The sequence below is a fragment of the Pongo abelii genome, chromosome 9 (genome assembly GCF_028885655.2).
Source record: "Pongo abelii isolate AG06213 chromosome 9, NHGRI_mPonAbe1-v2.0_pri, whole genome shotgun sequence".
NCBI lineage: Eukaryota > Metazoa > Chordata > Mammalia > Primates > Hominidae > Pongo > Pongo abelii.
This window is the reverse complement of record NC_071994.2, coordinates 12,783,795-12,801,714: the sequence shown is the minus strand read 5'-3', so window position 1 is coordinate 12,801,714 and position 17,920 is coordinate 12,783,795. Positions and strand designations below refer to the sequence as shown.

Here is a 17,920-nt window from a genome sequence, read left to right as displayed (position 1 = left end):
TCTAGCAAGCCATCATTCATTCCATTTATCTGGAATTCCTAAGCAACCTTTTCTGGGGTGCAGGAATTACTGGAGCACACCAGCTTTTTATCCTTAAACTAAATTTTTGGATTTTAGGCTTCCTGATACTTTAAATGTGTTGAGTATACACTTACAAATAGAATTTAAGTCATATTTCTCTCTCTGCCTAGTTTCTCCAAAATTTGTAAACTGTCTATGAATATTTTTAATTCATGGCAATGTTTTTGTTTGCATACAGTCAAGCAGGGCTGCCAGGGATGCTCAGGGAGAGAGAACCCAGACACCTGGCATGCCAGCCAAAGGGTAAGAATTTCTTACCAGGCAGTCTCTGGCCTCTTTCTCTCTGTGCAAACTGGTTAATCTCCTCTGTGAAGTTTTAAATTAGTTGGTTTAATAATAATAAAACTTTAATTAAATATTTTGTCAGAAAAGTAGAAAGTGTAATGCCTTTTAGTTCACGTGACTTTAGCAATCTTTGAGAAATAAAGATGTTTTTCAAGATTATGGGTGGCTGGGAGTGGTGGGTCACGCCTGTAATGCCAGCACTTTGGGAGGCTAAGGTGGGCAGATCACGAGGTCAAGAGATCACAACCATCCTTGCCAACATGCTGAAACCCCATCTGTACTAAAAATACAAAAATTAGCTAGGCATGGTGGTGCAGGCCTGTAGTCCCAGCTACTTGGGAGGCTGAGGCAGGAGAATCGCTTGAACCTGGAAGGTGGAGGTTGCAGTGAGCCAAGATTGCACTACTGCACTCCAGCCTGACAACAGAGCAAGACTCCATCTCAAAAAAAAAAAAAAAAAAAAGATAAAAAGATTATGGGTAAAATACAAATGTCTTCAAACTGTAAACATGTAGTCTAAATTATGTTCAAATATTAGGTTTGCTAAATGCTGTAAGGTCATAAACTGTTTCTTTGGCTTTTGAAAATTGTTTAACTTACCTGCTTTCCTGCTAGGTAAGGTCTGGGGACATGTGGAGTTGGTCACACCCTAGCTATGCTGCAAATAGTCAAAATTTATCAGAACATAATTTACCAGGTTTTACCTTAAAATTCTTCATTATAACATGAAATTAAGACCATTAGAAACAGTTTTATATGCAAGGTATGTAAGTAGAGTGTGTTTTTCTTCCTTGTAAAAGGCTATAAAAGGTTTTTACATCTTTAAGATTTCTGAGTCATCATTTTGGCAAAATAAATAATTTATGGTAATCTGGAATTCCAAAATCAAACTTCAGTTTCAAAACTGTCTGTCCTAATTCCTGGCTTTCTAGATGAATCAGAGGGCCCCTGAAAACATCTAGAAAAGAGGTAAATAGGATTATTTGATGTGTTTAGGTACATGGGCCAAAATGATGTTCAATCTTCTTTAGGTTACATTTTTGTGAATAATACTAATATATATTCCTAAATTATATGGTATTTCTAAAATTCTAATGTCTAAGTATATACTATCAATTATAATTATAGTTGTTATGTCAAATTATTGTAAACCACAAAAATAACCCAGTTTTCTTGCCAGTGTTATGTGCCTAATTTGGATAAACAACCGGTATCCAAGAGGATATAAGTCTAATGTTAATTAGGCATGGACTCATGGAGAAACAGAAATCTTGTCCTTCCTGAGTCCTTAAAGCTTTTATTATTAAAAGTTCTGCATTCCATGACTCATCATGGAAAAGATATAATGATCCCAATTGAATACATTGGTGAAGTGGCTTACAAATTACTAAAATAATTTATAACCAATGCTTGATCCCATATTCCTGGGAAAACAATTAAAGCTTCAGGTACATTTGGTTGCCTGGTGGGCAATTTAAACATTTTGTAAAGGGATTTCATCCCACTTTAATTTTCAATGCATGTTTTCTGGTTGTATGAAAGCTTTCCCATGCAAGATGGATGATGTTATAACAGTAGGTTATTATGCTACAGTGTATTTTCAGCAGGTAAAGGAAGTTTTTTATGACTTGAATCTTCTGGAAACATCAGAGAAAGACTGTCCTTGCCATCCACACTACAACAAAATTTCGGGGCCTTGGGATTTGGGTTCATGGTCTCACAACTGAGAAGGGTCCCTCCCTGCTTTTGGAACTGTGCATTCATTGGAACCCTTGAGGTAAAGTTAACCACGGAAACTTCTCCCAAGAAGAAGATGACATCCTTGATGTGAACAGCTTTTCCCAAGTTCACAGATCGAGACTTCTACTATCATGAAACTCTTATCTTTGAATTTTTTTTCTTGCTTATGCCTCTAGGAACAATAGAAGTGGAAAAGGGGTCTGTTATGTGCCCTTATGGGGTATATTTTATTTGTGAAGGAGTTTGCAGCCGGCCTTATACATGGGTAACCTTATACTTTGACAGATAAAAGATGAATGGCCAAGGTAGGTAAGAAACTTTAATGGTACACACGTTGCCTCATAATCATCAAAAACAAAACCTTGGTTCACTCCTCTTAACCCATATCATGGGTTAAAGAGAACATTGCCAGGAGGCCTTCACACTTCCAGAAGGGTATCATTTGTTTGGTCCTTTTTATGTGGTTTAAAGTAAAAGAGACAATGATTCGAAATGTATCCCTCATGATAGGTTCTATAGCAAACTTTACTGTATAGGCCACAGTTACACAACAGACTTTAAATTCTCTTCTGAAAGTTATGCTAAATAATAGAATTAGCTAACCAGAAAAGTACCTGTGCAGCTGCTGGCACTTGTGGCCTATGGGGAAATACATCAAATGAAGATTAGAGAAATTCAGTGGTAGGGGATTGATGAAGAAATTGCTTAGTCAAGAGAGTAAACTTTATCTAGCTCATTCTTTGATCTATTTAATTTGAGGTGGTTTGGTTTATGGAGACCTTGGGTGAGGAGCATACTGCAAACTCTTGGTATTATCCTCCTAATAGTCTCTCTGGTGCACTGTACTCTCTCAAAGTTTTTAAATACTTTTACTCAGCCATCTCTAGAATGTCATATGGTCTCCCTTCAACTGGAATAACAGGGGTTAAAAGAACTGTGCAACCATGAGGACCCTGTAACCTATAAATGATGTGCTGAGACCAGAAACCCAAAATAATGGTAACTGAGAGTGGCGTTAAGCCCCTAAGTTTGTGTCACACTCTCACCTAAGTGAGAACTTGCCCATAAAGGGGGAATTTTAAAAACAAAATTCTGGGGCGGTCATTGTTTTGGACTAAGGTCATGCACTAGGTCCCAACAAACCAAACCAAACCAAAATGGAGTTGCTTGTGCTAAGACTTTAAGGAAACACATAGATTCTAGAACAGACCAGGTTTTGTTTTTTCTCTTGCAAATCTCTATAACAAAAGTTTCTAACAGCAGAGATATCTGCCCCCTGAAGTTCCCATTAAATCTTTTAACCAAATTCATTTCCTCCCGCCTAGAGACCTTCAAGCTTCAGATGATCATGCAACAAAGGTTCCAGCCAAATCCAGGCAAAGACACCACCCCACGGCCATCAAGAAGCTACTCCGCCTCCACTAGACACAACAGGGTGAGAGTTCCATGATCCCCAATATATAGGTACTATGTGCCACCCAAGTCAGCATGAAGCAGTTACAGAAAAAAGACCATCGGTCCCTCTGCCTCCCATAAAGACTTATGAAGATCACATCCCTCAGGGGGGAGATGATGCAGAAAAATATGTTCTGGAGGCAGAGAACATAAGGTCAATTCACACTTCAGCTATGACAGGAAATATCCTCTCCACAGGGCATAGGCCATCTCAATGACTTTGTTACTTTACTTCATCCTCTCTGTTTACATAGGGCTTACCCCAAGTAACCAATGGAATCCTCTAGCAGGTATTTAAACTCCCCAAAATTCTGTAGTGGGGCCTTAGAGCTCCTATGCTTGGGCCCCCTCCCACACTGTGGAACATACTTTCATTTTCAATAAATCCTTTCATTCCTTCCTTGCTTTGTTTGTGTGTTTTGTCCAATTCTTCTTTCAAGACGCCAAGAACCTGGACACCCTCCACCATTAACAATGCCTGTAATACCAGAACTTTGGGAGGCTGAGGTGGGTGGATCGCGTGAGCCCAGGAGTTCCAGACCAGCCTGGACAACATGGCAAACCCCATCTCTACAAAAAGCACAAAAATTAGCTGGGCATGGTGGTGCATGTCTGTAGTCTCAGCTACTTAGAAGGCTGAGGCAAGAGGATCACCTGAGCCAGGGAGGTCGAGGCTGCAGTGAGCTGAAATCATGCCATTGTGCTCCAGAATGGACAATGGAGTGAGACCCTGTCTCAAAAAGAAACAAACAAATAAAAGCCAATAAAATAATTGAGATCATATAAACCATGTTCTGTGACCATAATTGAGTCAAATTAAAATCAAGTACGGGTTAACAAGAAATCCTCCAATAACTTGGAAATTAAACATCAGACTACTAAACAATCATGAGTTATTAAATACTTTCTGAAAATTGTGTTAAGTATAATATTAATTGTATTAAGTATCTTTGTCTAACACTGGGATGACAGGTATAGGTGGGCAAGAACAGTGGATAAGCCCTTCTCTACTCTGGCCTCCTGCTGGGATGGTTGGGGACAATGCTCTTTCACTTCCTAGAGGGCCTCTGGTTTTTTTGAGAGGACCAGAAACTGTGAAGCACAGCATTAATCTCATACCATGAGGCCTGAGAGAGCATCATCATCCTCTATTTACATTTTCTTCTTACAAGCAACTGTGGCTGCATTGTGATGCCTGGAACCACTACGCTCTGTGATCTCCTTACCCCATTTGCATTGAGCTAAACTCTCTTACAAGGGCTTGTCTTCTTTTTCTTTTCTTTGTTTTTTTTTTTTTTCTTTGTGACATAGTCTTGCTCAGTTGCCCAGGCTGGAGTGCAATGGCGCAATCTTGGCTCACTGCAACCTCCGCCTCCCGGATTCAAGCGATTCTCCTGCCTCAGCCTCTCAAGTAGCTGGGATTACAGGCATGCATCACCACGCCTGGCTAATTTCGTATTTTTAGTAGAGACGGGGTTTCACCATGTTGGTCAGGCTGGTCTCAAACTCCTGATCTCAGGTGATCCACCTGCCTCAGCCTCCCAAAGTGCTGGGATTACAGGCATGAATCACCACACCCCACCAGAGGGGCCTGTCTTCTATTTCATTTTTATTCCTAGATTTCTTTCCATCCAAAGGTAAAGTGTGTATTTCCATGCTAGATCTCTGTACAACCCTTTAAGCTGCGGCTGTCTTTATGTGTGAAATGGGGCTCTTGAAGAGAGCAGATGAATGGGTCTTTTTTTAATATCCAACTTGCAACTCTGTGCATTTATGTGGGATGTTTAGACCATTTACATTCAAGGTTGATATTGATATGTGTAGTTTTGATCCTATCATGAAGTTATTAGCTGGTTACTTTGTATTTTCTACTGTGTTGTTATTTTATAGGGTCTGTGAGTTATGTACTGAAATAGACACATAGACCAATGCATCCCAGGAATAAAGCCATCCACCTTCAGCCATCTGATCTTTGACAAAGTCAACGAAAAAATAAGCAATGGGGAAAGGACTCCATCATCAATAAATAGTGCTGGGATAGCTGTCTAGCCATATGCAGATTAAAACTGGACCCCTACATTTCACCATATACAAAAGTTAAATCAAGATGGATTAAAGATTTAAATATAATACCTCCACCTATGAGAATCCTAGAAGAAAACCTAAGACACACCATTCTGGACATCAGCCTTGGGAAATAATTTATGAATAAGTCCTCAAAGGGAGTTGCAACAAAAACAAAAATTCACAAATGGATCTTCATTAAACTGGGACAGCTTTTTAGGGAAACTAACTTAGAAGCCCAAATTAAATTCAGAAACTAGAATCTAGACTCCAGCAAAACAGACTGAAATGAACTCCAATGATATTAATATGTTTATCTCGTATTTAGTGCGCACCTGCTGTGTGCAAGCATAACATTGGGTCCTTTGTTGGCTGCAGAGTTGAGTCACTGATGAAGTCCACCTCTCTGAATGAGGATTTGGTTCATAGGGTTTATGGACCAGCAGATACGATGCTGCCAGTCCCTGTCTCAGAATCCATTATTCTTTGGGTATTGACTATCCTCACCATTGTCACGGTTATCCCTGAAATTGGGTGACAGTTGCCATTTCCCACAGAAATTTAAAAAGTATTTTCTTTGGGTGTTTTGAGGTTTTTAAAAATTGTTTGTTGTCCTTTGTTTTCACAAGTGTAAAGTTGCTCCAAATTGTGGAGAAGAATTATCATTTTCTTTTTCTCCCCTATTTCCTGTATATTTTTTTCAACCTTTTTCCTTTGCCCTCAATCTTCAGAGGAAAGTCTATCTCTGTCTTGGGCAAGGTGTTTTTATTCCCCGATCCACTGGAGTCCCTGGCACCATCCACAGTCCCTAGCGTGGGAGGTGCTCAGGAGTTGAGGACACTAAAACTGGCCTTGGCCTGCTTTTACCGCAATCTAGGACAGGCACTAATGCTATGTTTGCATGTGGGTAGAAGGTGAATATGCTGATGATGGTCAGAAGGAGACATCAGGACTTTGACAAACACAGGACAAGTGGTTGTTTTGTTCCTCAGTGGAGATGGGGAAAGTAGATTCTATACCCTTCCTTGGTGAATCACTGTCAGCTGAAAAATAGCAAGTAATTGATTCCTGATTCACAACACCCTCCTTTATCACTGGTGAGCAAACCACAGATGCCAGACTTCCAGTAATTTCTGATGACTTCTTAATGACCAGATGCCAAACCACTCAAGATTTCTAGTCCACAATGAGCTTGTAGCACACCCCACAAACTTCTCCTCAAACTGCTCTATGTTGTCCTAACTCACAAGATAAGTCCTGTCTGCCTCTCCAAATAGATTCAGAGATTTCATGGGAACTTCAGTCCTCCCTGGAACTTAGGATCCATGGAGTATTTCCCTCATGCCTGGTTATTGTCAATCCCCTCACCACACCTACCTACACACACACACAGAGGCTGCATCCTGCTCCATAGACAAAAGGAATGGCGGTTTCACCAACCTTAGTTTCAATCACTTGTATTAGATTGGTGCAAAAGTAATTGCAGCTTTGCAATTACCTTTAGTGGCAAAAACTGCAATTACTTTTGTGCCAATCTACAGTTTCTCTCCTACCCCAGAAGTCCATGTTGCTCAGTACTGAGAATGCACTGAGATCAGGTCTTCCTGTTTTCATTGTGTGTGAAGTTGCTGAAGGCTGACTGTTATTCCAGCCTACATCCTTTCTTCATTTCTTTTCATTCATACCCTCCAAAGACCTCCCCTGAGTGCCCCCCTGGTTTAGGTAACCATTTTCCACGTTCTTGTAATTCTTGGATCACAGCTTCATCCAAGCACTGAGCTCACCTACGTAGAAGACCTTTGCAGGTGTTCAATTGCATTCAGTACAATAGTGACCAAGGGACATCTTTGTGGGTCTGCCTATCCCAGGAGCTTGAAATCTTTGGTTACAAAAAAGTGTCTTTTTAATCTTTAAATCACCAAGTCTAGCACCAGAACTGGAATAATGAGGTTTCCTTAAATTGACCATGAGTGTAAACTGTCAACCTCAAGGTGGCGACATTTGTGTAAAATCTGGAATCTCCTTGAACATTTGCAATATGCCACCAATCACTAGGGGGAGGCCTTAAGTTTCATAACCAGATGCAAAGCTCAAAGTGACTAAAATGAAATGATAGGATGGACACCCTATTCAATAAATGGTGCTAGAATGATTGGCAAGCCACCTTTAGGAGAATGAAACTGTATCCTCATCTCTCACAAAAACCAACTCAAGGTGGATCAAGGACTTAAATCTAAGACCTGAAACTATAAAAATTCTAAAAGATAACATTGGAAAAATCCTTCTAGACATTAGCTTAGGCAAAGACTTCATGACCAAGAACCCAAAAGCAAATGCAACAAAAACAAACATAAATAGACAGGACTTAATTAAACTAATAAGCTTCTGCACAGCAAAAGAAACAGTCAGCAGAGTAAACAGACAACCCACAGAGTAGGAGAAAATCTTCACAATCTATACATCCAACAAAGGACGATTATGCAGAATCTACCAGGAACTCAAGCAAATTAACAAGAAAAATACAAACAATCCCATCAAAAAGTGGGCTAACGGCATGAATAGACAATTCTCAAAAGAAGATATACAAATGGACAACAAACATGAAAAAATGCTCAACATCACTAATAATCAGGGAAACACAAATCAAAACCACAATACAATACCCCCTTACTCCCACAAGAATGGCCATAATCAAAAAATAAAAAATAATAGATATTGGCATGGATGTGGTGAAAAGAAAACACATCTACGCTATTGGCGGGAATGTAAGCTAGGACAACTACTATGGAAAACAGTGTGGAGATTCCTTAAATAACTAAGAGTAAAACTTCCAGCAATCCCACTACTGGTTATCTGCCCAGAGGAAAAGAAGTCATTATATGAAAAAGATACTTGCACACACATGTTTATAGCAGCAAATTTTTGTTATTGCAAAAATATGGAACCAGCCCAAATGCCCATAAGTCAATGAGTGGACAAAGAAATTGTGGTATATATATATATACACAATGGCCATAAAAAGGAATGAATTAATGGCATTTGCAGCAACCTGGATGGAACTGGAGACTATTATTCCAAGTGAAGTCACTCGGGAATGGAAGACCGAACATCGTATGCTCTCACTCATGATTGGGAGCTAAGCCATGAGGATGCAAAGGCATAAGAATGATACAATGGACATTGGGGACTTGGCAGAAAGAGTGGAAGGGGGTGAGGGATAAAAGACTACAAATTCGGTTCAGTGTATACTATTTGGATGATGGGTGCACCAATATCTCATAAATCACCGCTAAAGAACTTACTCATGTATCTGAATACCACCTGTTCCCCAAAAACTTATGGAAATAAAAATTAAAAAAAAGAATTCAGAATCATTTCCTTGCCCTAAAAATCCTCTGTGTGTTCCCTTTTTGTGCCCCCTCCTTACTAACTTCTGCCAATCACTGATCTTTGTTTCCATATGTGCTTTTCAGAATGTCATATGGTTGGAATCCTACAGTAGGTAACCCTTTCAGATTGGCTTCTTTCACTTAGTCACATGCATTTGAGAGTCCTCTTTGTCTTTTCATGGCATAATAGCTCATTTCTTCTTGGTGGCGAATCATCTTCCACTGTCTGTATGTACCAAAGGTTAATAATCCCTGCACCTCTTAAAGGACTTCTCAGTTGCTTCCCAGTTTTGACAATTTTCAATCAAGCTGCTATGAGTATCTGTGTCCACATTTTTGTGTAGAAATAATATTGCAAATAATTTAGGTCAATATCAAGGAGCAAACTTACTGGAATTTATGGTGAGAATATGCTTACTTTAGTAAGAAACTGCCACATTGTCTTCCAAATGGTTGTACCATTTTGCATTCCCACCAGTCAGTGAATGAGGGTTCCTGTTGCTCCTCATCTCGCCAGCATTTGGTGTTGTCAGTATAGGATGTTTGCTTAAAAGAAAAAAAAATAAAGAATAAAAAAAGAAATCAACTAAATGAAGGAGCTAGTGTGAGACATCATTAGAAGAATTCATTTGAGTCCAAAAGTGAAATGCAAGGAGGAGCTGAGATTGAAATTAATCTGTATCCAACTTCATCCCACCTCACATGTCACCATTACCAGATGTATGACTGAGAGAAGCACTTTGTTACTTGACAACTCACACACCATCAATGCCAGAGCCAGACCTTCAGGCTTTCAAACTGTGCAACTGTAGACAGGTTTCTTTTTTCTGCAAGTAAGTTGCCTCAACTATAATTTTGGAAATGTAATAGCTTATATCTTATAATTTTGTGACAAGGATGTGAATATGATAAATTGTGTTTTGCAGGTTTGGACATACAAACTGAAAAGTATTGCTACCGTTTTTTGTTACCACTATTCTCATTAGCTACAGAAGATTTTGCAACTCGCAAGACCTCCATGTTTCTAAACAGAATGAGCTCACTGTTGGTTTGGTGGCTAGATTTTCATGGAACATTCTGTTCTATGAAGTCAAGTCAATGTTTGTGTGATCAATAATAAAAAGTGGTTTGTTGGCTGAGTGAATGAGCCAAGAAAAAGAAAGGGCTCAGGAAAGAATGTGCTCAAGGCCCTTTTTGCCTTCTGTAAATCCTTGTCTTTACAGAAGCAGGTAGCTCAGAACTGAGGTGCTTGGAAAGTGTAATTTTGATTTCAAGCTTAGGTGATTTAATTTTTTTTCATTGTGATATGAAAATGTAAAACGTGCCATTTTAAGCATTTCTTAGTGTGCACCTTAGTGGTATTAAGTACATTCATGAGAGAGATTTGTTGTGCAACCAATCTCTAGAAACTTTTTCTTAAAAACCTGAAACTCTCTATGATTAAATGATAACTCTCAATATCTTTTTCCCTCCAGCCCCTGGAAACCACTATTCTAATTTCTGTTTCTATGAATCTGGCTACTGTAAATACCATGCATAAGTGGAATCATACTATGTTTTTGTGACTGGATTATTTCATATAGCATAATGTACTCTAGTTCATCTATATAGAATTCTACAGCCTGTGTCTGAATCTTCTTCCCTTTTGAGTCTGAATAAGGTTCTATTCCATGAATGCACAGATTTGCTTCATCCATTTATCTGGGGATGAACAACGGGTTGGATCCCCTTCCTGATGGATGTGAATAGTATCCTTAAAGACATGCGTATGCAATATCTCTACAGGATTCTGATTTCAGTTTTTGTGGAGGTATCCTCAAAGGAGAAATTCCTTGATCCCGTGATATTTTCTATTTTGATTTGAGAGGCCCCCATACTCTCCCATGGCAGCTGCAGATTTTACATTCCCCCCAAGTGTGCACAAGAATTGCTACCTCTGCACATCCTTGTTACAATATTATATTCTAATTTATTAGTTTGCTTGTTGGTCTGTTTTATAATAGCACCCTAAGGGGTATGAAAAGTCTATGTTATTTTGACCTGAGATTTGAAAACCAAAAAAATCAGTGGGGTAGCAAAATCTGAAGGTGTCTCGCCTCTCACACCCATTCTGCTGTCATAAGCATAGAGGAAAGTGGAAGCTCCCCTCCATTTGGCCCATCCTGTTCTCCAGCCACAAACCCGTCCCTGTTTTACCATGTGCACGTGTCTGTTTCAGGTTCTCCCTCACAAGCCACTTGGTTTATACAGTGTTGATTTCTCTCATGTTGTTCCCTGGGCTTCTTCCACACTTTGTGTGTGTGTGTGTGTGTGTATGTGTGTATGTGTACGTGTGTATGTGTGCATTTGCATGTATGTGTGTGTCTGTGTGCATATGTGTGTGTATGTTTGTGTGTGTGTATGTTTGTGTGTGTCTGTGTGTATGTGTGCATGTGTGTGTCTGTGTGTATGTGTGCATGTTGTGTGTGTGTCTGTGTGTGTATATGTGCCTGTGTGTATGTGTGTGTATGTGTATGTGTGTGTATATGTGTATTTGTGTGTCTGTGTGTGTATGTGTGCATATGTGTGTGTCTGTGTGTATGTGTGTGTGTGTGTGTTGTGTGTGTGTAGGTGTGTGTGTGTGAATCAAATCCGATGTATTCCTGAGCGGCACTCAGATATGCTCCTTTATATTCCCAGCCTCACGTCTGAATGCCTTCACCCAGAACGTTCCATGCCTCCGCCTGTTTCCCTAGAGCACTCTGCTCATGGCTGGGGAAAGGCAGAGGAGTCGTCCCCATGGGCGCTTTGCTGCTGGGACCCTGGGAACTCAGAAGTTCTGATCCTCCTAATTAGAAGAGAAACTAAACAGGAGCTCCTATTAGTCAATGTAGAGCTTGGTGAGTTGATATTAAATTTCCCTGAAAGTGTTTTTGAAGTCTTGGCTTCCACTAGAAGATTAGGAGTCGGAGTGGTTGATGAAGCTAAATCCTCGTTTCACTGTTCTCTCTAGGGATGTGGAAAACTGATGAGTTTCTTTCACAGTCACCACCACACTACTCATCTTTCACCCTCAACTGCCCACAGGGAAGCCTGGCACACGAGCATTCTTTTACACTGAACATGAATGTCACCCATTTAGCAGTTTGTTGATTCATAATTTTATGATGCATTTGTTAAAAGATGGTTTGCTGATCTTCTCCATGCCAGCCACTGTGCTAAGCCAAGATGAGCAAAAGCAGATACTGGCCCTGTGATTATGGAGTTAACAGTCCAGGAAAACTTGTATCCATGAACTGATTACACATTTGTAAAATAACAGCCTTGGAATTGCTGCAAATGAGAGGTGCATGCTTCCAGGAGGGTCTGTAAAGGGCAACACTGACCAAATCATCGGGATCAGGCAACAAAGCCCATGGGTGGAAAGAATGAACTGAAATATTGCACGAACTAGGTAAGGAGGAGGGACCCATTAAAAGTATCAATGATGAAAACTAAAAAACCCTGTGCAGGTGTTCAGGGCAATACGAATGATAAAAGTACAAGCAAACAGTCCTCTCTCAGAGATACACATCCTCCCCAGTGGACCATAGAACTGACAAGGTGAATGCCAAGCCTGTGCCAGGACAAGCTGTGGTCCATGGTTAGGATGAATGCCTCACAGACCTGTCTGCTGTGAAAGAGGTCTCAGTCCTGAAGCCCATGTCCATGGGTCTGTAGACTCAGAGACCATGAGCTGGGTTTCTTTTTCCATTTATATTAGAGAGAAATGGTGTATCTAGGTGTTCGTGTAGTTCTGAAAGTAGGTGATTTTGTGGATTTTGGCTGTGCTCTGAACTAGGAACTACTGGCAAACCATGACATATATGACAAATGGGACAAGATAATGGGAGTTAGAATTTATTGAGAATTACTATGTACCAGAATTTAGTAAATCTTAAACACACACACCCCATGAACACACTCATTTGATCATCTATGAACCCAATGATGTAGGCACCATTACTAGCCTACTTTGACAAGTAGGAAAACTGAGGTTACATAAGCTGAATAATTTTCTTAAGGTCCAAGAGCCCACAAATGAGGATCTTAACCCTCGTATCTGTGAGCCTCATTACTGGCCGTCCCACTCCTTGGTGGTGGCGGCAGAGCTGGCTCAGGGATTTCCTCATGATCCTGTGTGATGGAAGTGAGAGCCACTGTTGCCCTCAGCTGGGGCTCAAACAAACCTGCCAAGGTGTCTCTGATGACACAGCCCATAAGGCCCCCTCTTTACATACAGGTCTTTCTGTGTGGTTTTCAGCCCTCCTGCCCATCAGCAACACCACAGCAGTTTAAACAGTATGGGAATCAGGGAGTCAACCCAAAGCTACTGAATCAAAATCCCCAGAGAGAGAAATCTGGGGAGTCAGTATATTTTAAAAGCTCCAAGTGATTCGATTGCACAGCTGTGAATGGAAAGCTCGGGCCTAGGCTGTGACTCCTCTCAAATGTAAGTTCATTTAAGGAGAGAAATTTCTGATGATTGATTTCCTGCTCACACCACACGAAGGCATCACAGTGGGAGGGCAGGAGGGTGTGTATTGCTTTGTCTGGAGGCTTCCTTCACTTTCTATTAAAAATGGGATTGGCTCAGGCAGCATAGCTAGATTTGAAGTGGAAAACTTGAGCCTAGGGGTTAGGGGGAAGTGATCACCCACCCTGTTCATCTGTCTCTTCTTTTCCATCATCTTCCCCTCCTGGAGCCCCAGAGCAAAGAACTCTCATCACCTGTCTGATGCATGATTAGCTCTGGACACTCCAAAAGCTACTTTGGAAAAAGTTAGGTGGCTTAATCATCAGATCAACCCTAAGATAAGATGTGGGTGGCTACACATCACAGAAAGCTTGCTCTTCATAGAGAGAAAATGTGGATCTTGGTCATATTTATAGCTGCACTCATAAACAAGACTAAGATTTGGGAGTGAGACAGGCTAGAGAACAGGTGTAGCAGTTGCTTTTCCCCAGAAAATCCTCCAAAGGTAGGATGCATTGAACTAGGTTTTAGGTACCTATGCAGTGAACATGGCGGTGATCGAAGGGGCTGAGGGGAAGGATTAGACTTGCTCAATGTGCAACTGAAACAAGCCTGCTGGTTGTCAGATATGCAGGGGGATCAAAACATGGTTTCCTTATGTCCCTGCTCTCCCATAACCAGAACACAGCCTTCCAGCTTCCTGTGCCTTCCAAAGTCAGAATTCACCTGTGCCCTTGAACTGATACAAAGAAGAAAAATAATCAGCAAAACCTCAGAAGGAAACTGAGAATCCCAGGAATATTTCCAGAGGTGCCTGAACATTCACCTGGAGCACAGAGCAGAGTTCCTGCAGGGCTACCCTCCTGTGCTCTGCCCCAGTCAGGGGGCAGGGAGGTGTGGGGAGGTGACACTGATGGATGGCAGCAGCCCTGGGAAGGAGGGATGGGCTGGGAGCCAGGCCTCATGACCGATACCAGCTAGACTCCCTAGGTACAAATAGCCCTGGGCTCTGCAGCTCCACAGGCTCCTGGGGTGGAGTCCAAATCACTCATTGTTTGTGAAAGCTGAGCTCACAGCAGAACAAGCCACCATGAAGCTGTCGGTGTGTCTCCTGCTGGTCACGCTGGCCCTCTGCTGCTACCAGGGTGAGTACATCAGTCATGAGTCCAGCACCAGCCCCTGGGAAGCACCGTCTTCTGAGCACCAGGTCACCTATTCAGGCTGGGGTTAGGATCTGCACAAAACCAAAATTCCAAACCTTTTTCTGTGCTTGTTGAACAAGCCGCTCATCAAGTTCAGAGCTATTTCTTCTACTCCCCAGCACCTAGGAAGTTTTATTGAAAATCAGTGGAGGCAAATGTTCGGAATTCTTCTGCCTGAGCTTCACTCCTGGGTGGGATCTGTGTCAGATGATGTAATGTGAGGTCTGGGGTGAATCTGGGCTCTGCCACTTCCCAGCCCTTTGACCTTGGGCACAATGCTCACCCTTCCTGAGCCTCCTCCTATCACTGGTAGTTAGTGCTTCTGCCAGGAGTGGCTATGAGAATGGAGTAAGAAAGATTAATACTGTCAAAAGAGCCTAGCTGTGGGCTGAACATGGGAGCTCATGCCTGTAATCCTAGCACTTTGGAAGGTCAAGGAGAGTGGATTGCTTGAGCTCAGGAGTTTGAGTCCAGCCTAGGAAATGTGGTGAAACTCCAGCTTTACCAAAAGAAATACAAAAAATCAGCCGGACGTGGTGACATGCACCGGTAGTCTCAGCTACTTGGGGGGCTGAGATGGGGATATTGCTTGAGCCAGGAGGTAGAGGCTGCAGTGAGCCGTGATTGAGCTACTGAATTCCAGCCTGGGTGACAAAGGCAGACACTGTCACAAAAAAAAAAAAGAGAGTTTAGCTGTTGATATAAAGTGCTTTCCTTTATTGTGAGACCTTGAGGAAGTCACACCTGGACGGTCTGGCATTGTCATCAGCACAACAAAGGTATGTGAACATACAACCCAGGGGATCCTGTCTGGTCTAACATCAGGGAGCCAAAGAGAAAAATTGACTTTCCTAACATCAACTATATTTTTATTCTTGTGCTGCAGCCAATGCCGAGGTCTGCCCAGCTCTTGCTTCTGAGCTGTTAGACTTCTTCTTCCTTAGTGAACCTCTGTTCAAGTTAAGTCTTGCCAAATTTGATGCCCCTCCGGAAGCTGTTGCAGCCAAGTCAGGAGTGAAGAGATGCACGGATCAGATGTCCCTTCAGAAACGAGCCCTCATTGCAGAAGTCCTGGTAATTTCTTTCTCCTTTATTTGTCAAGGCTTCTGGTCAGCTGCACAGTATGAAGTGAGGTCAGCTTGCTGCTCTGTGGGGGACACAGGTGGTGGGCAGCTGCCTTGCTGGTCACCTCTTGAGTAGGTCACCCGGGGCCACAGGGTGGGTGCTACATTTCACCTGCAGAATTCAACTCAGCTGCACACAGCCTCCTGCATGTTCCTCCTTCTCATGTCACCTGCCTGGATGCCATGCCCCCAGAATGTGCTGAGGACACGGGGAGTGAGCCCGGGCCCAGGCAGAAATGGTAAAGGGCCAAGCATGGCTGCCTCACTGCTGGGAGCTTTCCTGAGACCAAACTGCCCTCATGCAATGAACACAGTCACTGTGGAATGTACTGGGGAGCGTGGGAGCCTGGAACAGGGAGAGGAAGGCAGGGAGGGACACAGAGCAGGGGCTCCTGCAGATGTAGCACTGGCAGGCTGGGCTTCTCTGCAGCTTCTGCAGAACCAGGAAGGAGCCCTCCCAGCTCCTGAGACCACACGCTCCCCTCCTCACCCACGATGCTCTCCTGACCATGGCCAGTGGTCCAAGACCCTAGCTAGTCTACCTCCTGCAGTGCCATGGAAACGGGATGTTCTCACTCTGTCTTTCTCAAGAAATCAGAGGTTTTCCAGGGGCCTCTCTGCCTGGCTGCCTCTGGGTTGCTGTCCTGAGGTTTAGCTGCAAGTACTCATGGAAGCTGCAGGCTCAGGACTGAGAGGTGCTCAGGCCCTGAGGCAGAGTTCCCACATGGGGAGGCTGGAGTCTCCTGGAAGCCAAGCTTCTCAGAAGCCTTCTCAGCCCTGACCAACCTCTCAGTCCTGGGTCCCTCATTGCAGGAAGCAGGAGACTCCAAGCCCTGGGACAGCCCAGACAATAACCTATTGCTGCTCTGTCCACCCCTCATCGCTTCCTTCCATGAGGACCCTGGGCCTCACTCCTGGGTCCCCCCAGGGCTATTGGCCTGGCAAGGAAAGGCTGCTCCATCACCGGCATGGGTGCTGTGAGGCCACCAGGTCTAGGCCTCAGTTTCCCAAACTGAGTTATTGCCTCTGCCCTTCCAATTGCCTTTGGGGGCAGAATCCCACTGGCCTCTTGGATGTGAGCCTGTCATCTCCAGCAGCAGCATGACTGACCCCACCTTCTTTTTTCTTTTTCTACTTTAGGTGAAAATAGTGAAGAAATGTAGTGTGTGACATGTAAAAACTTTCATCCTGGTTTCCACTGTCTTTCAATGATACTCTGATCTTCACTGCAGAATGTAAAGGTTTCAACGTCTTGCTTTAATAAATCACTTGCTCTCCACGTCTCCACTGGTGTTGTTATAATCCTGCAGTCTCAAGCCTTGAGTACAGGGTGGTTTCCATAGTGGAGTGGCCCTTTGCTGTGGGTGATAATTAACTCCAGAGAACCAGTGTCCTGTTACTAATGGGGCCTGAGTGCGGGTGTCACAGAGGGGAATATTTGGTAGGAATTATCCTGCATTCCTTACAGATTTCCCATCCTGCAGCCGTGAATAAAAACCATGGTAACGAGGACACAGGAATTGAAATGTTCCTGCTGGTCTTATACTGAGAGAACCCCCAGCCTGAATGGATATCCAGGCTGGGGGTTCCCACCCATCACTGACTTTACTCTGATGTCCCCTCAGACCCACAGTCAGCCTGCTTGGTGCTCTCTCTGCACTATGCTTTCTCTCCTCTGTCATGTCCAGTATACTTTATTTTCCACTTATCACAATTTGGGGGCCTCTTCAGGTTTCAACCTGGAGTTCACATTGTTTTACTCCCCACACTCAGAGCACCCCTCAGTGTCTGCATCACACACCAGCACCGGAGGCGAACGCTTCCTTCCTCAAGCTCTCCCAAGAGCTCCAGAGACCAGCACCCCCCGCCAACTGGACAGCTCCCAGTGCGCACTCCACAGTCATTTCAGGAGCAGGACGTAAAACAGCACAGGGTCTGCCCCCAGCCTGTTCTCCCTTCCATGAGCCCATCCAGGCTAAGGCACCCACCCAGCAAGTCCCCTGACCAGGACACAGAGAGACGCCACAGTTTCCCTGCTTGGTGTCCTGTGACTACTGGAACAAAAATCTGCAAATTTTGTGGCTT

At 43.0% G+C, this 17,920-nt stretch overlaps 1 protein-coding gene across 1 annotated transcript; it reads left to right on the top strand.

Annotated features, from left to right (window-relative positions):
• The first annotated feature begins 14,530 nt into the window (after positions 1–14,530).
• Positions 14,531–17,118, top strand: SCGB1D2 (secretoglobin family 1D member 2). Its single transcript, XM_002821667.3, has 3 exons — positions 14,531–14,654; positions 15,598–15,785; positions 16,976–17,118. The coding sequence occupies exons 1-3, from the start codon at positions 14,600–14,602 to the stop codon at positions 17,003–17,005; spliced, it is 273 nt and encodes a 90-aa protein (XP_002821713.2). The 5' UTR covers positions 14,531–14,599; the 3' UTR covers positions 17,006–17,118.
• Positions 17,119–17,920: the final 802 nt, after the last annotated feature.

What these genes read in the sequence shown, in the direction of transcription:
- SCGB1D2 (XM_002821667.3), top strand. Translation starts at nt 14,600, where the DNA reads ATGAAGCTGTCGGTGTGTCTCCTGCTGGTCACGCTGGCCCTCTGCTGC. An exon ending in GGCCCTCTGCTGCTACCAGG is followed by an intron (nt 14,655 to 15,597) that starts GTGAGTACATCA and finishes CTTGTGCTGCAG; the next exon opens with CCAATGCCGAGGTCTGCCCA. An exon ending in CCCTCATTGCAGAAGTCCTG is followed by an intron (nt 15,786 to 16,975) that starts GTAATTTCTTTC and finishes TTTCTACTTTAG; the next exon opens with GTGAAAATAGTGAAGAAATG.